The 22,224-nt window shown below is 44.5% G+C and overlaps 2 protein-coding genes across 2 annotated transcripts in view; both read left to right on the top strand.

Moving 5' to 3' along the window:
- Positions 1 to 9,786, top strand: part of LOC138648140 (mucin-2-like) — a 35,114-nt gene extending 25,328 nt beyond the window's left edge. The window contains exons 7-10 of the mRNA XM_069737645.1: positions 7,971 to 8,029; positions 8,233 to 8,387; positions 9,316 to 9,686; positions 9,745 to 9,786. Coding sequence (XP_069593746.1) covers positions 7,971 to 8,029; positions 8,233 to 8,387; positions 9,316 to 9,686; positions 9,745 to 9,786 — 627 coding nt within the window. The remainder of the gene's footprint in view (positions 1 to 7,970; positions 8,030 to 8,232; positions 8,388 to 9,315; positions 9,687 to 9,744) is intronic.
- A 26-nt stretch (positions 9,787 to 9,812) lies between these two features.
- LOC138647550 (mucin-2-like) lies at positions 9,813 to 21,973 on the top strand. Its single transcript, XM_069736627.1, has 4 exons — positions 9,813 to 13,350; positions 18,286 to 18,404; positions 21,106 to 21,225; positions 21,549 to 21,973. Exons 1-4 carry the CDS (start codon positions 9,828 to 9,830, stop codon positions 21,573 to 21,575), a joined length of 3,789 nt encoding a protein of 1,262 aa, XP_069592728.1. The 5' UTR covers positions 9,813 to 9,827; the 3' UTR covers positions 21,576 to 21,973.
- Positions 21,974 to 22,224: the final 251 nt, after the last annotated feature.

The raw sequence follows: 22,224 nt of genomic DNA, 5'->3' as shown, positions 1-22,224 counted from the left end.
ATACCTCCCATCGACTACAAACCCTTTAGCCATGCTACATACCTCCCCCCTCTGCCTAAAGCCGTGGGGCTTGGCACTTTCCCCCACTAAACAAGGGATTCTCGATAGGGCATCCGCATTACCGTGCAGCTTTCCGGCCCTATGTTCCACATGGAAACTGAAGTCCTGCAGGGCTAAGAACCAACGGGTGACTCTAGCATTTCTTCCTTTCGTTTCTCTCATCCACCTAAGCGGGGCATGGTCAGATACCAGTCTAAATTTACGTCCCAGCAGATAGTACCGCAATGTGTCCACTGCCCATTTTATGGCCAAGCACTCCTTCTCAACGACTGAGTAGTTCTTTTCAGATGAGGACAGCTTCCTACTCAGATAGAGAACAGGATGCTCCTCCCCATGTAGTTCTTGGGAAAGGACTGCTCCCACCCCAACATCTGAGGCATCTGTCTGAAGAATAAACTCTTTCTTGAAGTTTGGGGCCATCAGAACGGGTTGCTTACACAAAGCGTTTTTCATTTCTTGGAAGGCTGACTCTGTTTCTTCGGACCACTTAACCATTACTGATTTTGTCCCTTTTAGCAGGTCAGTCAGAGGCGCAGCCATCGTGGCGAAGTTTGGGATGAACCTCCTGTAATATCCCACGATTCCCAGGAAGGCTTTAACTTGTTTCTTGGAAACTGGTTTTGGCCATGTTTGGATTGCCTCCACTTTATTGATTTGGGGTTTTATTTCTCCATGACCCACTATGTATCCAAGGTACTTAGCTTCTTCTTTACCCAAGGCGCACTTCTTCGGGTTTATAGTAAATCCGGCCTCTCTTATAGCATCCAACACCGCTTGGACTTTCTCCAGATGACTCTCCCAGTCCGGGCTAAAGATGACGATATCATCTAGGTACGCAGCAGCGTAGGCCTTATGGGGTGCAAGGACTCTATCCATAGCCCTCTGGAAGGTCGCCGGAGCTCCCTGTAGGCCAAACGGCATCCGGGCATATTGGAAGCATCCATCAGGTGTCGAAAAGGCCGTCTTCTCCTTGGCTTCCTGTGCCATGGGGATCTGCCAATACCCCTTTGTCAAATCCAAGGTGGATATATATCTGGCGTGCCCAAGCCTTTCGATGAGCTCATCAATACGGGGCATGGGATAAGCGTCGAACTTGGAGACTTCATTCAACTTCCGATAGTCGTTGCAAAACCTCCACTCTCCATCAGGTTTTGGGACCAGGACAATTGGGCTCGACCAACCGCTCTTGGATTCCTCAATGACCCCAAGCCTCAACATACGCTCCACTTCCTTGGAGATAACTTCTCGACGAGCCTCAGGAATACGATAAGGTTTCACATTCACCCGCACATGTGGCTCTGTTAGGACCTCGTGCTCTATGACCTTCGTGTATCCTGGCAATTCTGAAAACAGGTCCCTGTTTTTCTGGAGTAACTCCCGGCACTGCTGTTTCTGGGTCTTTGATAGCGTCTCTGCTATAGTAACCGCTCCAACCTCACCTTCTGGGTTGCTTAACAATGATGGAGTTGCTGTTGGCTCTCTATCTTGCCATGGCTTGATGAGGTTGACATGGTAAACTTGGAATGGTTTCCGTCTTCCTGGTTGGTGAATTTTATAATTTACCTCACCAAGTTTCTCGACAACCTCATATGGCCCTTGCCATTTGGCCAAGAACTTGCTTTCCACCGTTGGAACTAACACAAGAACTCGGTCTCCCGGATTGAACTGCCTCACTCTTGCAGACCGGTTGTAGACCCTGGCTTGAGCTTCTTGTGCTTGGAGAAGGTGTTCTTTCACGATAGGCATCACCTTTGCAATCCTCTGCTGCATCAGGGCCACATGCTCAATGACACTTCTGTGGGGTGTGACTTCGGCCTCCCAGGTTTCCTTGGCTATATCCAGGAGTCCTCGTGGATGTCGGCCATATAGAAGCTCAAACGGTGAGAACCCTGTGGAGGCCTGTGGAACTTCACGAATGGAAAACATCAGATAGGGTAAGAGACAATCCCAGTCTCTACCGTCTTTCTCTATAGCTTTTCTCAGCATGCTCTTTAGTGTCTTGTTAAACCTCTCAACAAGGCCATCTGACTGGGGATGGTACACCGAGGTCCTCAACTGGGAGATCTTCAGGGCTTTGCATAACTCCCTCATCACCTTGCTCATGAAAGGTGTACCCTGGTCAGTCAGGATCTCCTTTGGCAGACCTGTCCGGGAAAAGACATGGACCAACTCGCGGGCTATGCTTTTTGAGGAAGAATTTCTCAAGGGAATTGCCTCAGGATAGCGTGTGGCATAGTCCAGGATGACTAATATATACTAATGGCCCCGAGCTGATTTAACTAAGGGACCGACCAAGTCCATGGCAATTCTCTCGAACGGTACCTCAATAATGGGCAGTGGCACAAGGGGGTTCCGGAAATGAGGAGTAGGAGCAGTTAGCTGACATGTAGGGCAGGACCTGCAATAATTCACTATTTCCCGGTGACACCCAGGCCAATAGAACCTCTGCACAACCCGTTCCTGCGTTTTTTCCACCCCCAGGTGTCCACCCAAGATGTGTGAATGGGCCATGTCCAACACTTTCCGTCTATACGGACCCGGCACTATCAACTGCTCTACCAACTCCTCCCGTATTTTCGTGACACGGTACAACAACTCCCCCCTCAACAGAAAATGGGGAAATCTTGTGTCTGCCCCCGGCTCCTGTACCACCCCGTCAATAACTGTGACATTATTAAAGGCTTCCCTCAGAGTGGGGTCCCTATGTTGGGCAGTCCCAAAATTTTCACCGGTAACTTCTAACTCCAGAATGTCAGATGTAGGGGATACTTCCTCCTCATCCCCAACCAGAACACAAAAAGGAAAACTGTCTGCCTCTGGGTGTGGCGATACCCTTCCAGGGTTCACTGGTTCCCTGCCAGGGAGCTCAGAACCATTTCCCCACAAATCCCAAAACAAACAGAAATCCCGGCCAATAATTTTAGGGTGCAACAAGTCCTGAACCACGCCGACTATGTGGGACTCAGTGCCACATGCCGTTTCAATGTCCACCCTGGCCATAGGGTAGTCCTTTGCATCACCATGTATGCACCGCACTCCGACCTTCTTTCCTGGGAGCAGGTGGAGAGGAAAAGTGGCCCTCACCAGGGTCACTAGGCTCCCCGAGTCTAACAGTGCCGTTACTGCTCGACCGTTCACCTTTACGGGACACGCTTGAGGTCCCTCGTTGGATGGAGAGTTCACACTACAGGCTGGATACGCATAGTATGAACAACGGCGTCCCATGCTGCAGTCCATCTGCTCAGTGGTTTGGGAACAACGGGCAGCTATATGTCCTGGCTTGTGGCACCTCCAACAAATAATATCACCCGTGGGGACCTTGGGCACCACCTCCCCCGCCCTTTGTGACCTTGGACGCACCACCCCTTTTTGGGACTCAGCTGCCTTCTGGGACCCCCAGTACGGCATGGGCTGCATCCCGAAGGAGCCTTCCAACCCTTGGTATCTCTCAACCAGTCCGATCAGCTCGTCGGCATTCTGGGGATCACCCTGGGCAACCCAAGACTGTATAGGCCTCGGGAGGGAATGGAAAAACCGATCCACCATCACCCGTTCTACCATCTGTGCAGGCGCAGAGGATTCTGGCTGCAGCCATTTCTGGACCAGGTGCAACAGATCAAACATTTGGGAACGAGGTGGTTTGTCCCGGTGATAGCCCCAGGAGTGAACTCGCTGTGCCCTGACAGTCAGTGTCACCCCCAAACGTGCGAGAATCTCGGCTTTCAATTTGTGATACTCTTTGGCATCCTGCAAGGTCAAATCATAGTACGCCTTCTGGGGTTCTCCCGTCAGGTATGGCGCAAGTACCTCTGCCCACTGCTCTGGCGGAAGTTTTTCCCTCTCAGCGACCCTCTCAAACACCGTCAGGAAGGCCTCAACATCATCCCCGGGAGTCATTTTCTGCAATGCGCGTCTTACCGTCTTCCGGACGTGGGTGTCATCAGCCAAACCTGGGGTTGGGGCGCTCGCCTTGCCCTGGATGGCGGTTGCCAGAAGCTGCATCTGCTGCTGATGCTCCTGCTGGCTCTGCTGCATCTGCTGCCGTTGCTCCTGCTGACTCTGCCGTTGCTCCTGCTGGCTCTGTTGTATCTGCTGCATCAACAGCCTGTTGGTCTCTTGCTGCCTTTTCTCCTGCTGTGACTGCATCTGGACCAAGTGTTTCAGCAGGTCCTCCATTTTCTCCGGCAATGCTTGCTGGCTTGCAACAGCCTTGACCCAGGACATTAAAAAATAAACTCACGTCTCCGCTGGGAACGCTGCTCGCACGTCTACCACCAATTGTAAGGATTTCACTCACTCAGCTGCGACGGCTGACACTCAGGAGACATGTTCCTTTAAAGTTCACTGGGTTTATTGCTTCATGAACCATGTGGCAAATAACAGAAAGCAAAATGGGCCTTTGGTTCAGGCAAAGAAACGCAAGTGTCCAGTTCATCCGGCTCAGTCCTGAAGCCGTAACACACTCAGGAGGGTTTCACCTCCACACATATCTGCTGTGTAAAGGATTAGCCAGTCTTATAAAGAGCTAACCCCACCCAGTAACCCATCACATGATTAGCCATGTGGTCTGACATTACCACAGGTCCTGAAACACATATACAAGATTATGTGCAAGAAAGGAATACTCCGAGCTACATTACAGCAACCAGGCACTTATGTGGCACATACCTCCCATCGACTACAAACCCTTTAGCCATGCTACAATATATATACAGTGGGGCAAAAAAGTATTTAGTCAGTCAGCAATAGTGCAAGTTCCACCACTTAAAAAGATGAGAGGCGTCTGTAATTTACATCATAGGTAGACCTCAACTATGGGAGACAAACTGAGAAAAAAAAATCCAGGAAATCACATTGTCTGTTTTTTTAACATTTTATTTGCATATTATGGTGGAAAATAAGTATTTGGTCAGAAACAAAATTTCATCTCAATACTTTGTAATATATCCTTTGTTGGCAATGACAGAGGTCAAACGTTTTCTGTAAGTCTTCACAAGGTTGCCACACACTGTTGTTGGTATGTTGGCCCATTCCTCCATGCAGATCTCCTCTAGACCAGTAATGTTTTTGGCTTTTTGCTTGGCAACACGGACTTTCAACTCCCTCCAAAGGTTTTCTATAGGGTTGAGATCTGGAGACTGGCTAGGCCACTCCAGGACCTTGAAATGCTTCTTACGAAGCCACTCCTTCGTTGCCCTGGCGGTGTGCTTTGGATCATTGTCATGTTGAAAGACCCAGTCACGTTTCATCTTCAATGCCCTTGCTGATGGAAGGAGGTTTGCACTCAAAATCTCACGATACATGGCCCCATTAATTCTTTCATGTACCCGGATCAGTCGTCCTGGCCCCTTTGCAGAGAAACAGCCCCAAAGCATGATGTTTCCACCACCATGCTTTACAGTAGGTATGGTGTTTGATGGATGCAACTCAGTATTCTTTTTCCTCCAAACACGACAAGTTGTGTTTCTACCAAACAGTTCCAGTTTGGTTTCATCAGACCATAGGACATTCTCCCAAAACTCCTCTGGATCATCCAAATGCTCTCTAGCAAACTTCAGATGGGCCCGGACATGTACTGGCTTAAGCAGTGGGACACGTCTGGCACTGCAGGATCTGAGTCCATGGTGGCGTAGTGTGTTACTTATGGTAGGCCTTGTTACATTGGTCCCAGCTCTCTGCAGTTCATTCACTAGGTCCCTGTCATGATCCCAATGGCAGGGGATCACAAAAAGGACAAGCACAGATACAAACAAGCTCTAGGGCGATGGAACCTGAGCTGACCGCGACCCTGAACCTAACACACAAATAAAAGTAGCCGGGGAACGTGCCTACGATGATCCTAGACGTCTCGCTCCAGCCGAAGATCTAACTTCCCCTATCAGAAGAAACACAGACCTCTCTTGCCTCCAGAGAAATACCCCACAGCAAATAGCAGCCCCCCACATATAATGACGGTGAAATGAGAGGAAAGCACATACGTAGTATGAAAACAGTTTCAGCAAAATGAGGCCCGCTAAAGCTAGATAGCAGAGGATACAAAAGTGAACTGCGCGGTCAGCGAAAAACCCTTCAAAAAACCATCCTGAAATTACTTGAACTCATGTGCCAACTCATGGTACATGAAAAGCAATTTCAGCCCACTAGAGCAACCAGCAGCAGAGAATCACATATCTGCAGGCTGGACTAAAAACCAAATTAAGCAAAACACAAAACAGGAAAATCCAAACTTAGCTTGTCTAGAAGGTTCTAGGAGCAGGGAGCAGAGGTAACAAGACACACTGGATACATTGATAACCGGCGAGGAAATGCCAGCAAAGCCAGGTTAAATAGGAAACTCCCATATGCTGATGGAACAGGTGGAACCCAGAAACCCAGGAAAGACAAGTCACCCAGTACCATCAGTAACCACCAGAGGGAGCCCAAAAACAGAACTCACAACAGGTCCCCCCGCGTGGTTCTGGGATTTTTGCTCACTGCTCTTGTGATCATTCTGACCCCACGGGGTGGGATTTTGCGTGGAGCCCCAGATCGAGGGAGATTATCAGTGGTCTTGTATGTCTTCCATTTTCTAATTATTGCTCCCACTGTTGATTTCTTCACTCCAAGCTGGTTGGCTATTGCAGATTCAGTCTTCCCAGCCTGGTGCAGGGCTACAATTTTGTTTCTGGTGTCCTTTGACAGCTCTTTGGTCTTCACCATAGTGGAGTTTGGAGTCAGACTGTTTGAGGGTGTGCACAGGTGTCTTTTTATACTGATAACAAGTTTAAACAGGTGCCATTACTACAGGTAATGAGTGGAGGAAAGAGGAGACTCTTAAAGAAGAAGTTACAGGTCTGTGAGAGCCAGAAATCTTGATTGTTTGTTTCTGACCAAATACTTATTTTCCACCATAATATGCAAATAAAATGTTAAAAAAACAGACAATGTGATTTTCTGGATTTTTTTTTCTCAGTTTGTCTCCCATAGTTGAGGTCTACCTATGATGTAAATTACAGACGCCTCTCATCTTTTTAAGTGGTGGAACTTGCACTATTTCTGACTGACTAAATACTTTTTTGCCCCACTGTATATATACACATATATATATTAATTTATTCATCAATAAATAATGCTTTTATCTGTACAGTATACCTTTGTGCCTTGCACACATTCTTTGTAGGTTCTTTTTCTCATATATGTGCGGTTTTTGGACTATTCACTCTCTGCTCATCACATATATGTACCGTAAGTTGATTAATTTACTAATCAAACAAGAACAATGCAAATAGCTGAAAGCAACTAATATAACAAGTTATTTCTCCCAAATCAACACATAATTCCACTTTTAAGTCCTGGAAGATTCTCATTCGTCTGACTTAAATCCCATAAAAAAATCTATAGCCAACTAAGATAGAGGAGATCGCAGTACACAAACCTCAGAATATTTGTAAAATGGAATGAGGAATAGGCCAGGATTCCTCAAGATTGCAGGCAGAAAGTGGTGTCTGGTGCATCACAATTTTTGTAGGTTATAACAGCCAGAGGGACTTTACTAAAAACGCTATTTATGAAGGCTGTGAATAATTGTTATATTAGTTGTGTTGAGCTATTTCTTATTTTATTAGTTTATTGCAAACTGCAGAAATATTGCACATTTCGGTAATAAATCAAATCAGCAATGGGGTTTGAGTACTGTAGTATTACATGTTAACTATTACAAGTAATGTAGGACCATTAATACATGGAATATATCAAGTCTCCCGTATCTCCCTTCAGTCCAGATGTTATGATCAGAAACTGATGACATCTTAGCAAGTCGGAAGCCACTTGTACATCATGTTATTTTCTGATGATACAGTGCATTTATAATTATAAACCTAATCCACGTGATGTACATAGGTTTTATTATGGATCATTTTGTGTCCCCATAGATACAGAATATTTTCATACCAACATTTGGAAATGTGATAGTATCTGTAGTGTCATTTAGGTAAGTGTAAACACTGACATGTTTGACATTATAGAATAAGGAAAACTACCGTATATGCTACTGACTGCAATGACAAGGGGTTGTCTGAAGTGGCAGATTCCTTTCTATGAACACAGCGACTGCGGGGCAGTAAATTTAAAACTGTGACTCAATGTAGGAAGTCTCTAATTTTCAATATGCTAACAACATCTTACTTGTAACAGCCCCGGATCAGTGATCGTGGAGTTACAAATCACCTTTCTCAATGGCACTTTGGTCCCTGTGAATATTGCAGACGTCCAACGGTCGTTTGATGAAGTCAGGAAGACAGGCGCGCTGGCCAATCTGGCTGTGGATATTTTCAGCATTACATTTAATGGTAAAGAAGGGTTTTGCCTGACATTTTCATACATGTGTTGATTAATTTAATTACTTTTCTTTAAGGCGTTTTCATCTCAGTTTTCCTGTTACAAATCAGATTTACTAACACTGGCATTCTGCCATTCAAACACCATAATTCATATGAGTAAAATGAGCCAAATTTATTATGAAATGTATGCTTCCTAATAAATTTGACATATCTTTGGCTGTCCTTAGAGATAAAAATCTATGCATGTTATAAGCAGCAGACAAACATTGTCAGAAAGATTTAATAAAAGGCTTTATGCCCCTTTTGAGGTGCAAAAAAATAGAACGTTATGGTGTATGCCATATTTGTGATCTAGTTTGTGACTTTTCACACCTCAAGAAGGTGTGTAGGTAGGGGTTAGCAGAAGGGGATGAAGCCTCCTGCGGACTCATTGATCTACCATCACATATATGCAAGAAATTATCACAAATTTTAGCACAAATCTCTGCAAACTGCACTGTGATCATTAAAGCCATTGATTGGCTGCAGCAGTGAATTAATAAGTAGGATGGCTCTGCCACGGCCCAAAAAGATGTGTGCAGAGCAGTTGTAGTGGCGTCCAAAGGTAAGTATACTTAACTCACCTTATTCTTATTTAATATATATTGTAATGCATTACAAGCCATGGCACCATTGTTGGCTGATCCAGAACAACCCTTTAAATAAATCCCACCCCACCTCAAAGCGATTTGGAGGTTTACACTAGATAATTGAGGCTCTGATTCATTTAAAGATAATTTATGAAATTAGTTGGCACAGAATTTTGGATGTTTTTGAGGTTTGACAAGTACTTTAATATATTTATCTCACCAGAATTGTAGGCAGTGTTATGGTAATAGGATCTAGTATGCTTAAGACAACTGTTCTTTTGTTTCTTACAAAATGTTATATTTTATAGGTCAACAAGTATTTGTACTAACAACTACTCAACCAATGACAACGTCTAGCACAACCGATACCACTCCAATAGCCAGCCCAACTCCTGAATTCATTGCCATGTCAAGTGCCCCTACAACACCTGAATTCTCTACTGCAACTCCTGAAGTCACTACCATGACAGGTCCCACCAGTACACCAATGCCAATTGACGCCACAACACCTGAAATCCCAACCTCACCAAGTCCCACCACAACACGTGAAGTCACTACTTCAACACCTAAAATTACCACCACACCAAATAGCACAACAACACGTGAAATCACTACTACAACACCTGGAGACACTAGTACAATGTTTCATACAACCACAAACGCATCAAGTGCCGCCACAGTAACAACCAAAACAAGTCCCAATATAGCACCTGAAATTACTATTACAACACTTGGAGTCACAACGGCACCAGAAGTCCCCCCCACAACGTCTGAAGTAACCACTACACCAAGTGTCATGGTTACATCTGAAATAACCACAATGCCAAAATGTACTAACAAAACACCTAGTGTCACTATAATACCTGTTGTAACAACCACGCCAAATCCCAAAACAACACCTGAAGTTACCACCACATCATATGCCAAAACAACAGAAGAAGTCACCACTACAACACCAGAAATAACAACTGCACCAATTGCTAACACAATATATGAAGCTAAGACCACAAAAAGTCCCACATCGATACCTGATATCAATACTACAACATCTGGAGTTACCACCACATTATCTAAAGAAACCACCATGGCAAGTACTACCAGCACAACTAAAATTATTACTATAACACATGGAGCTACTACTACAACTCCAGAAGTCCCCATCACAACAACTGAAATAACCACAACACCCAAACTTACTGCTAACACAACACCTGGTATTACTACCATAATACCTGAAGTCACCAGAACAACACTTGTCATCACCAAATCAAATGCTTATGCAATATTAGAAGTGACCAACATAACACTAGAAGTAACCACAACGCCAAGTGCCATCACAACAAGTGAATTCACCATCACACCAAGTTTGACATCAACATCTGAAGGCAATGCTACAACACCTAAGGTTACTATTACACCAAGTGCCACCACAGTAAAAATCACACCTCCTAAGGAAACCACAATACTTGTGGTCACCACTAAATCAAGTGCCACAACATCTGAAATCAGTACTCTGCCAAGCGCCACTAAAACAACGTTGGCCACCACAACACCTGAGGCTGTGACTATGCCAAGTGCTACTACAACATCTAAAGTTACAGATACACCAAGGGCCACCACAACACCGAAGATCACCACAATACCTCAGGTCCAAACAATATCTATGGTCGGCACTATACCAAGTTACACCGCAACAACTGATGTTACCACCACACCAAATGCTATTACAATGTCTGTAATTAACACTACACAAAGCACCACCGCAACACTACAGGTCTTCACAACACCAGAGATCACCACCACTCCAAAGACAACCACATCTCTAGTAACCACTAACACAAGTGCCACAACAATGCCTATTGTGACAACTATACCAAATGTGACTACAACCCCTGATGTTAAAATGACACCAGATGCCACCAAAATGCCTATTTCCATATCAAGATCTGAGATCACAACCACTCAGGTCACAATCACACCAGATATTACCACAGAACCTGAAGTTAGCACCACACCCCTGAGCATGACAACACCAGTCAGTACATCTGAAGTCACCACCAGACCAGTGCCCAGCAGTGGACATCTACTTATTACAGAAACTAGTACCACATCAATGCCTGCAGTCAGTACCATGTCCATTGTCACGGCACCTGGAGGTAGCGATGCAATAGAAATCAGTACTACACTTGAAGGCAGCACTACATCAGGTCCTAGCACTACACATGTAGGTGGAAGTATATCAAACTTTAGCATCATGCCTGAAAGCAGTACTACACCAGTCCCCAGCATTACACCTGGAGGCAGTACTACAGCAGTCTCAAGCAATGCACCTGGAGGTAGCACTACCTCAGGCACTAGCACTATACCTGGAGGTAGCACTACCTCAGGCGGTAGCATTACATCAGACACCAGCACTACACCTGGAGGTAGTACTACACATGGAAGTAGCATTACATCAGGTCCTAGCACAACGCCTGCAAGTAGTACTACACCTGGAGAAAGCACTACATCCAGCATTAGACCTGAAGGCAGCACTACATCAGACACCAGCACTAATCCTGGAGGAAGAACTACACATGGAAGCACTACATCAGGTCCTATCACAGCACCTGGAAGTAGTACTATACTTGAAGAAAGTACTACATCCGTTCCTAGCATTGCACCTGAAGACAGCACTACATCAGATACCAGAACTACATTTGGAGGTAGCGCCACATCAGGCCCTAGCACTACACCTGTTGGTAGCACTGTATCAGGCCCTAGCAGTACACCTGAAAATAGCACTGTATTAGGTCAGAGTACTACACCTGGAGGTAGCACTAAATTTCACCCCAGCATTACACCTGAAGGCAGCATGACAACAGACACCAGCACTATACCTGGAGGTAGCACTACACATGGAAGTAGCACTACATCAGATCCTAGTTCTACACATGATAGTAGCACTACACCTCAAGAAAGCACTACATCCGGTCCTAGCATTACACCTGAAGACAGCACTACATCCGGCCCTAGCATTACACCTGAAGACAGCACTACATCAGATACCAGAACTACATCCGGAGGTAGCACTACATCAGGCCCTAACACTACACCTGGAGGTAGCGCTACATCAGATACCAGGACAACATCAGGAGACAGCGCTACATCCGGCCCTAGCATTACAACTGAAAACAGTACAACATCAGACCTCAGCACCATATCCAGACTTATCAGTACATTTGGCCCTAGCATTACACCTGAAGATAGCACTACACCAGACCCCAGCATCATATTCAGAGGTAGCACTACATCAGACCCTAGCACTACACCTGGTGGTAGCACTACATTCGACCCCAGCATTTTACCTGAAGACAGCACTACATCAGATGCCAGAACTACATCCGGAGGTAGAACTACATCAGGCTCTAACACTACACTTGGAGGTAGCACTACATCAGACACCAGAACTACACCTGGAGGTAGCACCACATCAGATACCAGGACTACATCCGGAGGTAGCACTACATCAGGCTCTAACACTACACTTGGAGGTAGCACTACATCAGACACCAGAACTACACCTAGAGGTAGCACTACATCAGATACCAGGACTACATCAGTAGATAGCAGTGCATCCGGCTCTAGCATTACACCTGAAAACAGCACATCAGACCCCAGCACCATATCCAGAGGCAGCACTACATTTGGCCCTAGCATTATACCTGAAGATAGCACTACATCAGACCCCAGCACAATATCCGGAGGTAGCACTACATCATATCGACCTAACACTACACCTGGAGGTAGCACTACATCAGAAACCAGAACTACACCTAGAGGTAGCACTACATCAGATATCAGAACTACATCAGGAGATAGCACTACATCCGGCCATAGCATTCCACCTGAACACAGCGCTACATCAGACATCAGCACTATATCTGATGGTAGCACTATATCAGGCCCCACTGCTACACCTGAAGATAGCACTACATATAGAGGAAGGACTACACCTGGAAGAAGCACTACCCCCGGAGTTAATACTACATCAGGCCCTTCCACTACACCTGGAGTCATAATTTCCACAGGTAACAACAATATTTTACCTGTCAATAAATCAAGTCCCACCTTAACAATTGGGCCTACCACTCTAACCAGCAATATTGGACCGGGCAATACATCAAATCCAGATCCTCTTTTAACAGTTGGCCCAACCATTTTATCAAGCATCAACAATACACTCGGAGCCAGCACTAATGCTGGCTACATGAGAACTGCTACCGCAAACACACAGAAGCCAAGAACAACAACGAAGAGCACAACAAGAGACACCACAAGGTCTGCATCAACCAGTATGCCAGGTACGGCATAGATTTACTTGTGTGACTGATATATGTGGTATATTTAGCAGATAAATCTTTAAAACACTTTACTGACCATAAGATCTGTCTCTAATGGCTTCAGCGGAGGGGATATACACTCTGTAAAAACCGCTTCATTAGTTTTCTAATTGCTTCCTTCCTCCATTCTCCAGGAAGTGTAGATTTATCAATTGTGCTAATTAGAGGTTTCAGTGCACTCTTCATACCACAGCCTTGAATTGTACCACCTTTCTCTACAGGTTGTGCTTGTCTAGGTAAGCAAAAAAGGAGGGAGAAACATGCAAATCATGCGAGAGATATAGAAGAGTGCACTAAGTGGAAAAACATTTGATAAGTTGAAGAAAGCGGTTTTCTCAAATAAGATACAAAATTGTCACTATGGCAATCAGTTTCATCATGAACCCCTACTGTGGTCAGTGTAAGAATCTGATCCACAGAGTATCTCCTACAGACAACTTTACGAATCTCTCTGCAGACCTCCAGAGGCGATTATATATCCTAGGAGTGCCAATTCATGGAATTCAAATAGCCATTTTTTGAGTTTGGCATGTAGATTATTTTCTCACAGTCTAAAGGACCACATACACATTAGACTAATGTCGGTCAAACCCGACTGTCTCGGGTTCGGTTGATGGTCTAAACTGTATGGGGGCCCCAGACAACTGATGGTTGGGGCATATGTCAATCGCACATGTCTGATTTTTGACTGCCAATCACATTGTTCTCCCGAAGCTAAGCCACTGGCCGATGTGTCAGTCAGCAGCTTAATGATAGACAATAAAGGAGATCTTGGCCGAACGAGCGCTCCTGTGTATGGGAGAGTCGGCTGAGATGGTTGTCAAAAAGCATAGTTTGGCCAAAAGTCATCTGATGTGTAGAATCCTTTTGTTACAGAGGTTGTAGATAGTGTCTATAACTTGGGAAAAAAATAAGATGTAGTCCGAGTAGACTAGAACAAAGACATCACATCTAAGAAAAGTCCGCTATAGAGACCAAAGAGCATAACATGGCATTCATAATTCATAAGGTGGATGGACAAATGTCTTTTTTCAGCCTTACTATGTTACTAATGATCAATGCTGGTCTAGATTGGTGAAAATACTGGATCCCTTAATCAGAGCAAAACATTCTGATATGAAAGGCAAGAACAGGTGGCGATCTTTTATGCTAATCTTATTTAAACACTAACAGTCTATGCAAGTTCTGTGAGATCCATTCTTCTTCACAAAGAAGAATCCTACGATAAATTTTCGGATGAAGCCCCTTTACAAGTTCTCCTTACTGTAAGTGGACAATGATTCAGTCGTGGAGAGAGACAAAGGGTAGAGTCTTCTCTAGGTGGTTCAGCTTCAAGGGGAAGAAATATGGCACAGTTAAACGGAGGGTGAGGCTGCAGAGTTTTGGTATTTTGCATGGGGAAGATGTCTAGAATTTCTCATAGGGAGAAAGATGTATGAAGGAAATGGAGGAACACAATGAAGATGTCTGAGGTAAAGCTTTAACATAATTTTATAAATAAGATCATCACAGGGCGATCTGTTCAGTTGACCAATGAAAAACCAGAGCATGAAGCTTTAAATATTATAATCTTTTGGAATTCCCATCAAAATGAGCTGAGGTAAGTAAATGAGAAAATGATCCCAAAGTGGAATGTCCCACCTGAGACCGGCACTGAGGCAAATATTATGTAACTGGACGTGAAGTACTGGGCATTTAATCTAGTGCGTCCATGCAGCCTGAGAGGTAATGTACAGGTCCTTCTCAAAAAATTAGCATATAGTGTTAAATTTCATTATTTACCATAATGTAATGATTACAATTAAACTTTCATATATTATAGATTCATTATCCACCAACTGAAATTTGTCAGGTCTTTTATTGTTTTAATACTGATGATTTTGGCATACAACTCCTGATAACCCAAAAAACCTGTCTCAATAAATTAGCATATCAAGAAAAGGTTCTCTAAACGACCTATTACCCTAATCTTCTGAATCAACTAATTAACTCTAAACACATGCAAAAGATACCTGAGGCTTTTATAAACTCCCTGCCTGGTTCATTACTCAAAACCCCCATCATGGGTAAGACTAGCGACCTGACAGATGTCAAGAAGGCCATCATTGACACCCTCAAGCAAGAGGGTAAGACCCAGAAAGAAATTTCTCAACAAATAGGCTGTTCCCAGAGTGCTGTATCAAGGCACCTCAATGGTAAGTCTGTTGGAAGGAAACAATGTGGCAGAAAACGCTGTACAACGAGAAGAGGAGACCGGACCCTGAGGAAGATTGTGGAGAAGGACCGATTCCAGACCTTGGGGAACCTGAGGAAGCAGTGGACTGAGTCTGGTGTGGAAACATCCAGAGCCACCGTGCACAGGCGTGTGCAGGAAATGGGCTACAGGTGCCGCATTCCCCAGGTAAAGCCACTTTTGAGCTACAGAGAAGCAGCACTGGACTGTTGCTAAGTGGTCCCAAGTACTTTTTTCTGATGAAAGCAAATTTTGCATGTCATTCGGAAATCAAGGTGCCAGAGTCTGGAGGAAGACTGGGGAGAAGGAAATGCCAAAATGCCTGAAGTCCAGTGTCAAGTACCCACAGTCAGTGATGGTGTGGGGTGCCATGTCAGCTGCTGGTGTTGGTCCACTGTGTTTCATCAAGGGCAGGGTCAATGCAGCTAGCTATCAGGAGATTTTGGAGCACTTCATGCTTCCATCGGCTGAAATGCTTTATGGAGATGAAGATTTCATTTTTCAGCACGACCTGGCACCTGCTCACAGTGCCAAAACCACTGGTAAATGGTTTACTGACCATGGTATTACTGTGCTCAATTGGCCTGCCAACTCTCCTGACCTGAACCCCATAGAGAATCTGTGGGATATTGTGAAGAGAAAGTTGAGAGACGCAAGACCCAACACTCTGGATGAGCTTAAGGCCGCTATTGAAGCATCCTGGGCCTCCATAACATCTCAGCAGTGTCACAGGCTGATTGCCTCCATGCCACGCCGCATTGAAGCAGTCATTTCTGCCAAAGGATTCCCGACCAAGTATTGAGTGCATTACTGAACATTATTATTTGTTGGTTTTTTTGTTTGTTATTAAAAAACACTTATTTGATTGGATGGGTGAAATATGCTAATTTATTGAGACAGGTTTTTTGGGTTATCAGGAGTTGTATGCCAAAATCATCAGTATTAAAACAATAAAAGACCTGACAAATTTCAGTTGGTGGATAATTAATCTATAATATATGAAAGTTTAATTGTAATCATTACATTATGGTAAATATTGAAATTTAACACTATATGCTAATTTTTTTAGAAGGACCTGTATAGTCTGGGCAACTGCTTATTGGCTCACAGCAAACTGCATTATCAGACTAACGACAATGAAGCCACTGCTCCTCTGCAATCCATGGCCTGAGTATTCTGTTATAGCTCACCAAGTTAGGTGGACTCTCTAAGCACAGGTCCAGATGATGAGCAACATGGACAAAAGGCATTGACAAGTGTTGATCAGCCAAGCTGAAAACGCTGAACACTATCTGGAGCAAAATGAGATCTCTGAACCAAATGGTCTGGATGGCACCCTATAATGAGTTCCAGCAGATGAAGAAAAGCTGGACCGCGGTATACCAAAAACGAGCATGCTGGACCCCACATTGGTTGTGAAGCAACAGAATTGAGAATGAAGGATGGAACCTTGTTGTGTAATGGTACAATTGGTAGGCTGGATGGCATTCAGGTTGAGGATATGCAGAGCTGGATATGCAGAGCTGAGTATGCGGATAGGCAGCTTGAATCAGCAGAGCCAAGAGGCAGAAAAACACCTTTGAAGATCAAAGCGGAATTTGCAAGCAGACACTTTGGAATAGCAGAGTCAAGTATGCAGACAAACCAAATTGCAAGAAAAGCATTTGCGGCACTCATTCCTTATAACTTGTGCTTTATTCCAAATGACATGTAAACTGCATCGGGGAACTGTATGGAAGCAAAACAGCATTGGCTATTGAGCGAGCCCTCTGCCCCGTGTAGTTCACATGTAATTTGGAATAAAGCGCAAGTTAAAAGGTACAAGTATCGCAAGTCTTTTCATTGTAATTTGGATACCTGGGCGCTGTTATGCTGAGCAACACTATGCACAGAATACCCTATAAGTGAGCGTGGTTGCTGAGTATATCCTGAGAAGCCATTTTCACATGGAATCGGCAGTAGCAATGAGGAATCCCGCCTTTTGTTTAAATCAAATATGCAGATATGCACCTTAGAACAGCAGATCCAACTATGCGGACAAATCCTGGAAAAGCAGAGCAGATTTTGTAGAAACACTGTAGAGCACTTTGGAACAGCAGACTCAAGTAGGTGGACATTCACTGTAGGATAGATGTAGCAGACCACAGCTGTGAAGCAGAGCTAGGTTTGTCTTGTAGCACACGGTGAAGCAAGTATAGAATAGCTCAGTCATCTGTCTGAGGCTCCAAGAGGTGGGTTACCATGATAATATGACATGCAGGAGAGCAGAGGGAACTGGTTGCTGGGGAAAGAAGATGCAGAGTCCGGTGCTGAAGCCTGGACAGGGGAGCAAAATGGTGAAATTAAATGATATGCTCCAGATAAACAATAGGGGAAAGAATAGGTTGTTTTGTAGGAAAATTGGGTTCTTCTATGGGTAAGTGGTTCATTTAGAGGATTTTGTGGTTCATTTAGAGGATTTTGTGGTTCATTTAGGAGATTTTTTGGTGGTTCTGGAAAGACGCTTTTCAGTGACCTCAGGTTGATCTAATGCTTCTCGTTAGATTGAAAATTCATGGTCTGACCTATACGAAGTGAAAAATTGAAGGTTTGGATCCTTATCTTTAATTGCTGTACATGTCTGTTATGATGAATAAATCAGTGACTTTCTCCTCTACTTTTAGGGACAGCGAGTAGCATTGCTGTGGTTTCTGGTAAGAAATCGAACTTCCCTGCCTTTGCAATTGCGCTGATTGTGATGGCCAGCGTGGCAATTCTCCTGCTGCCGTTACTCATTTTTATGGTAAGTACAGTTCAATGCTTCCTAACTGTATAATGGCATAGTACAAAGTGGAGCTGTCATACAGTAGAGCTGCTCTCGTGCTGTAGGGCTGTGTGTGACATAGCAAATACACAACAGTGCCACTGCCATACATTGCCCTGACAATAATGCATAGCACCATACAGTGCCAAAGTGACGTAACACAATACCTACAAAGCAGTGTCAGTAGTGCAGCAATAATGACATATAGTGGATAAATAACAGTGCCATACAATGCACCACAAATACATACAGCTGTATAATACTGTCACAGAAGGATCATGCTATGTAATAAAGTAACATGCATTGAACAAAAAGCGCTGCCACAGAGTATTAAATAAAAGTACAATACAGTCCCCACATAGGACTGACACACATTCATTACATAATAGTGTCCAGATAACAACTTCATACAGAATAGTACCACTCAGGGAGGGAACAATATTACCTAAACACATAGCAGTGGTCAGATAAAAGCGCCATACAGTCCCCCACATAATACCTCACCTACTTGATGTAGTGTGATGACTAGCTACCTATATTGTGAAGGCTGTAGAGCAATCAGCTCTTTAAGGGAATCTGTCCACAGGTTTTTCTATATAGTCTAAGAGCTCCACGATGTAGGGCCTGAGACCCTAATTCCAGTGATGTGTCACTAACTGGGCTGTGTGTTGTATTTTCACTAAAATCATTGTTTTATCAGCAGGAAATTATCTCTGCAGGTGTCTCATGCGATATAGTCCTCTGGGTTCTGTCTTACCCCACCCCCACAACTGATTGGCAGCTTTCTGCTTATGCACAGTGTAAACAGAAAGCTGCAAATCAGTGGTGGGGGCGGAGTTATGTGAATAAAAAAAGAAAAGATAATTTCAGCTCACCCTTGTGTAGGAAGTTATACAGAACTCAGCATTCTGAGAACTGGTAGATTTGTAGCAGAGAAAACTGTGATTGTATAAAAATGACAACATGCAGCCCAGCAAGTGACGCATCACTAGAATCAGGGTCTCTGTCTCTAGATCATGCTGCCCTACAATTACATGACAAAAACTTGGTGACTTTTTCCTTTTAAGGGGAATCTGTCCAAAAAAGCCTTCTACACTCCCAAACCATGTAGCCCTTTAAAAGATAGGAAAATTGATCTCGTTATGACCCGACAGTGATGCTGCAGCAGCGAGAAATGCACTGGGGCGTGACTATGCACTTACAGCTCCTCAGCCTCACGCAGTATCCCCTGCCAGCGCCACTCTCCTCTGGTTGATTGACAGGATGTTAGCAGGGAATATAGCTCACTTCCCAATGCACTTCCAGATACATCTTTACAGAACGTCAAAATGTTGGAGCGCCACTCTGGAGTCATAAAGAGATCAACTTGCTTATATTTTAATACCTTTTAAAGGGATATGGAACGCCTCAGGGCCTAGGGGTTACTCGGTACCGGGTCCGGTCGTCATTAAAGGGGTGGTCATGGTGGCAGCGACCCGGTCCATGGCCCTCGGCGTCCAAATTAAAGGGAAGGTCTTTAAAGTGGTTATTAGAAATAAGAATGTTCGTCACACCACCTGTGGTATTCGATCAAGGGAGACTGATGCTGCTTAAAGGTGTCCACTGGGGTGATGTTGTGGCAGCAGGGTTGGTACGGCTTCCCACAGGTGATGCTGGGACCCCAGGGCTCCCGATGTAGTTGGCAAAGATGTTGTGGTACCAGAAATAATCTAAGGACACAAGGTTGCAGTCTCTTTACCTGTTTACTGGTGTTTCACGGCCACAGTCCAGTGTACCAGTAACAGGTGTTGGTGAGGTCCAGTCAGCCTGGAAGTGATTATACATCCCCCATTCCAGGTTAGGTTGTAAGCCTTCCTTCTTGCGCTGTAAGGCGAGTCCCTTGCTGCCTTAGGCCTCACACAAGGTTCTCTCTTTTCCTGTCCTAAGACTGTACCCGCGTGGTAGGCAACGCAAGCCTTTTTACAGGGGTCTCTCAGATGACTCCGGGCTCTGTGTGTTGCTGTACCTTTGGGTGTGGGTGCGGTCAGACGACCTAAAGTATTCTGCCCTCCAATTCTGCTTTGGGACTTACAGTTCCACACAGCCTCGGGCTCCCGGTGTCCAGTTCCTGCGCCTCAGCGTGGAAGGAGCTCAGTCACAGCTCCCTTCCAGCTCCTCAATTCTCCTGTGCTTCTTCCCTCTGGCATGTTCAACAGATGCAACGCTGTCTGCTTCTCCTCTCTGGCCTGGAGCTGCAGCACACGTAGCTGCACGGCCCCAGCTTTTCTGCTCACTCTCCTCTCCCAGACCGTCCTCTCTGATTGTGTGCTACAATCTCCCTCCAAAACTCAACTAACTCCTCCTCCAAAGCAGAATATATATGTGGGGAAGCTCCCCTGAAACCAGGTCTAGAGCTCCCCCTTCTGGCCTGGAATCAGAACATGTTGCATGTATGTAAAACCTGTTATAGGGATCCTCCTCGCTTCCAGGAATGGTATCACTCTCCCCGAAAGGAAGGCAACACCACTGTAACAACCAGTTTCCTGGGATGTTACAGATACACAGTCATATAAGTGGTTAGGAGGAGGTATAAACATTTCTGACCGATTCCCTTTAAACCCGTCCTATAAACGTTATAGTGCAGAAACGTCTAGCTGTTCTTCTTTTGATGGCTTCATCTCTTCATCTTTCTGTTCCTCAGGCCGTCAGACTGCGGCTGTGTTGTCAGGCTGCTAGTCCATGGACTCAGGCTCCTGTATATGATCTACCAGAGTCCGAAATGCAGGCACGAAGTACTGGGGTGCAAATGCCGACTATTAAGGTAAGAGATGCGCTACAGCATATTCTCAATTTAAGAGACACTAATACCAAAGAAAGACAACAAACCATCACACAATCATTTTCAGCAGCAAATCACTCCATAAAGGTGCAGCTACTTTTTTGGTTCTGCTTCATTAGGATGCAGGTATAATCAGTGACATTTCCTGGCTATCACATCTACTGGAGCCTATGGGAATCATAAATCCATTTTCTGTCTCATTGGAGGTTCAGGATGCTTTATTCCTCCTCTATACTTTACATTACAGCTCTTCATTGAGCCTATTAACAAATGAAGAGCGTCATTTCTACTTTTCATCATTCCAGAGAGGTTCTTATCTCGTTAATCCATGAAGTGGCCACAAGCTAGAATATCTGAACAAGGTGTCCTCTTGATAAGGACAAAGAGGCAAAATCTTGCACTATTTATAGACTTATACGACCTAATACGATGGGAAATTCTGATGGGTCCAACAAATTTCATGGAGAAGGACTGGAGATGATATCTGGTGCAGCGCCCCCTTGTGTCACAAAGAAGGTAACAGCCAATATGACACACTATTTACATGGAGAAGCTCAGGTGATAAGTAGCCATGTGCGCCTTCACCCTAAGTGCTGCCTCCGCGTACTGCTCCCTAAAGGATCCTTTACTATATAAATGCTGTAATTTATTTTTTTATAAGATGATTGTATTTTTTATGATTCCGTGCATGCAGATATGTACAAAGTCAGAATACTTTCTAGGTTTTACATGTGAGATTTATGCTAAAAGATCTTATTTATGGCAATATTAATAAAGAAATGACAAAGCAATAACATTCTGTGACTTTTATTACCCACATGATAGGAAATGGATATGGCAGGCAGCTCCATTGACCACAATGGAACCTGATTGTGCTGAGCACAATCTTTGGGGTCAATCAAATAATATCTGTCATCTGCACAATAACAATAGCAATTGGATGTTTATCCTTTTATTTTTTTATCACATTGTTCCTATATT

The sequence above is a fragment of the Ranitomeya imitator genome, chromosome 8 (genome assembly GCF_032444005.1).
Source record: "Ranitomeya imitator isolate aRanImi1 chromosome 8, aRanImi1.pri, whole genome shotgun sequence".
NCBI lineage: Eukaryota > Metazoa > Chordata > Amphibia > Anura > Dendrobatidae > Ranitomeya > Ranitomeya imitator.
The sequence above is the reverse complement of the archived record's forward strand: the minus strand, read 5'-3'. Positions and strand labels throughout refer to the sequence as shown.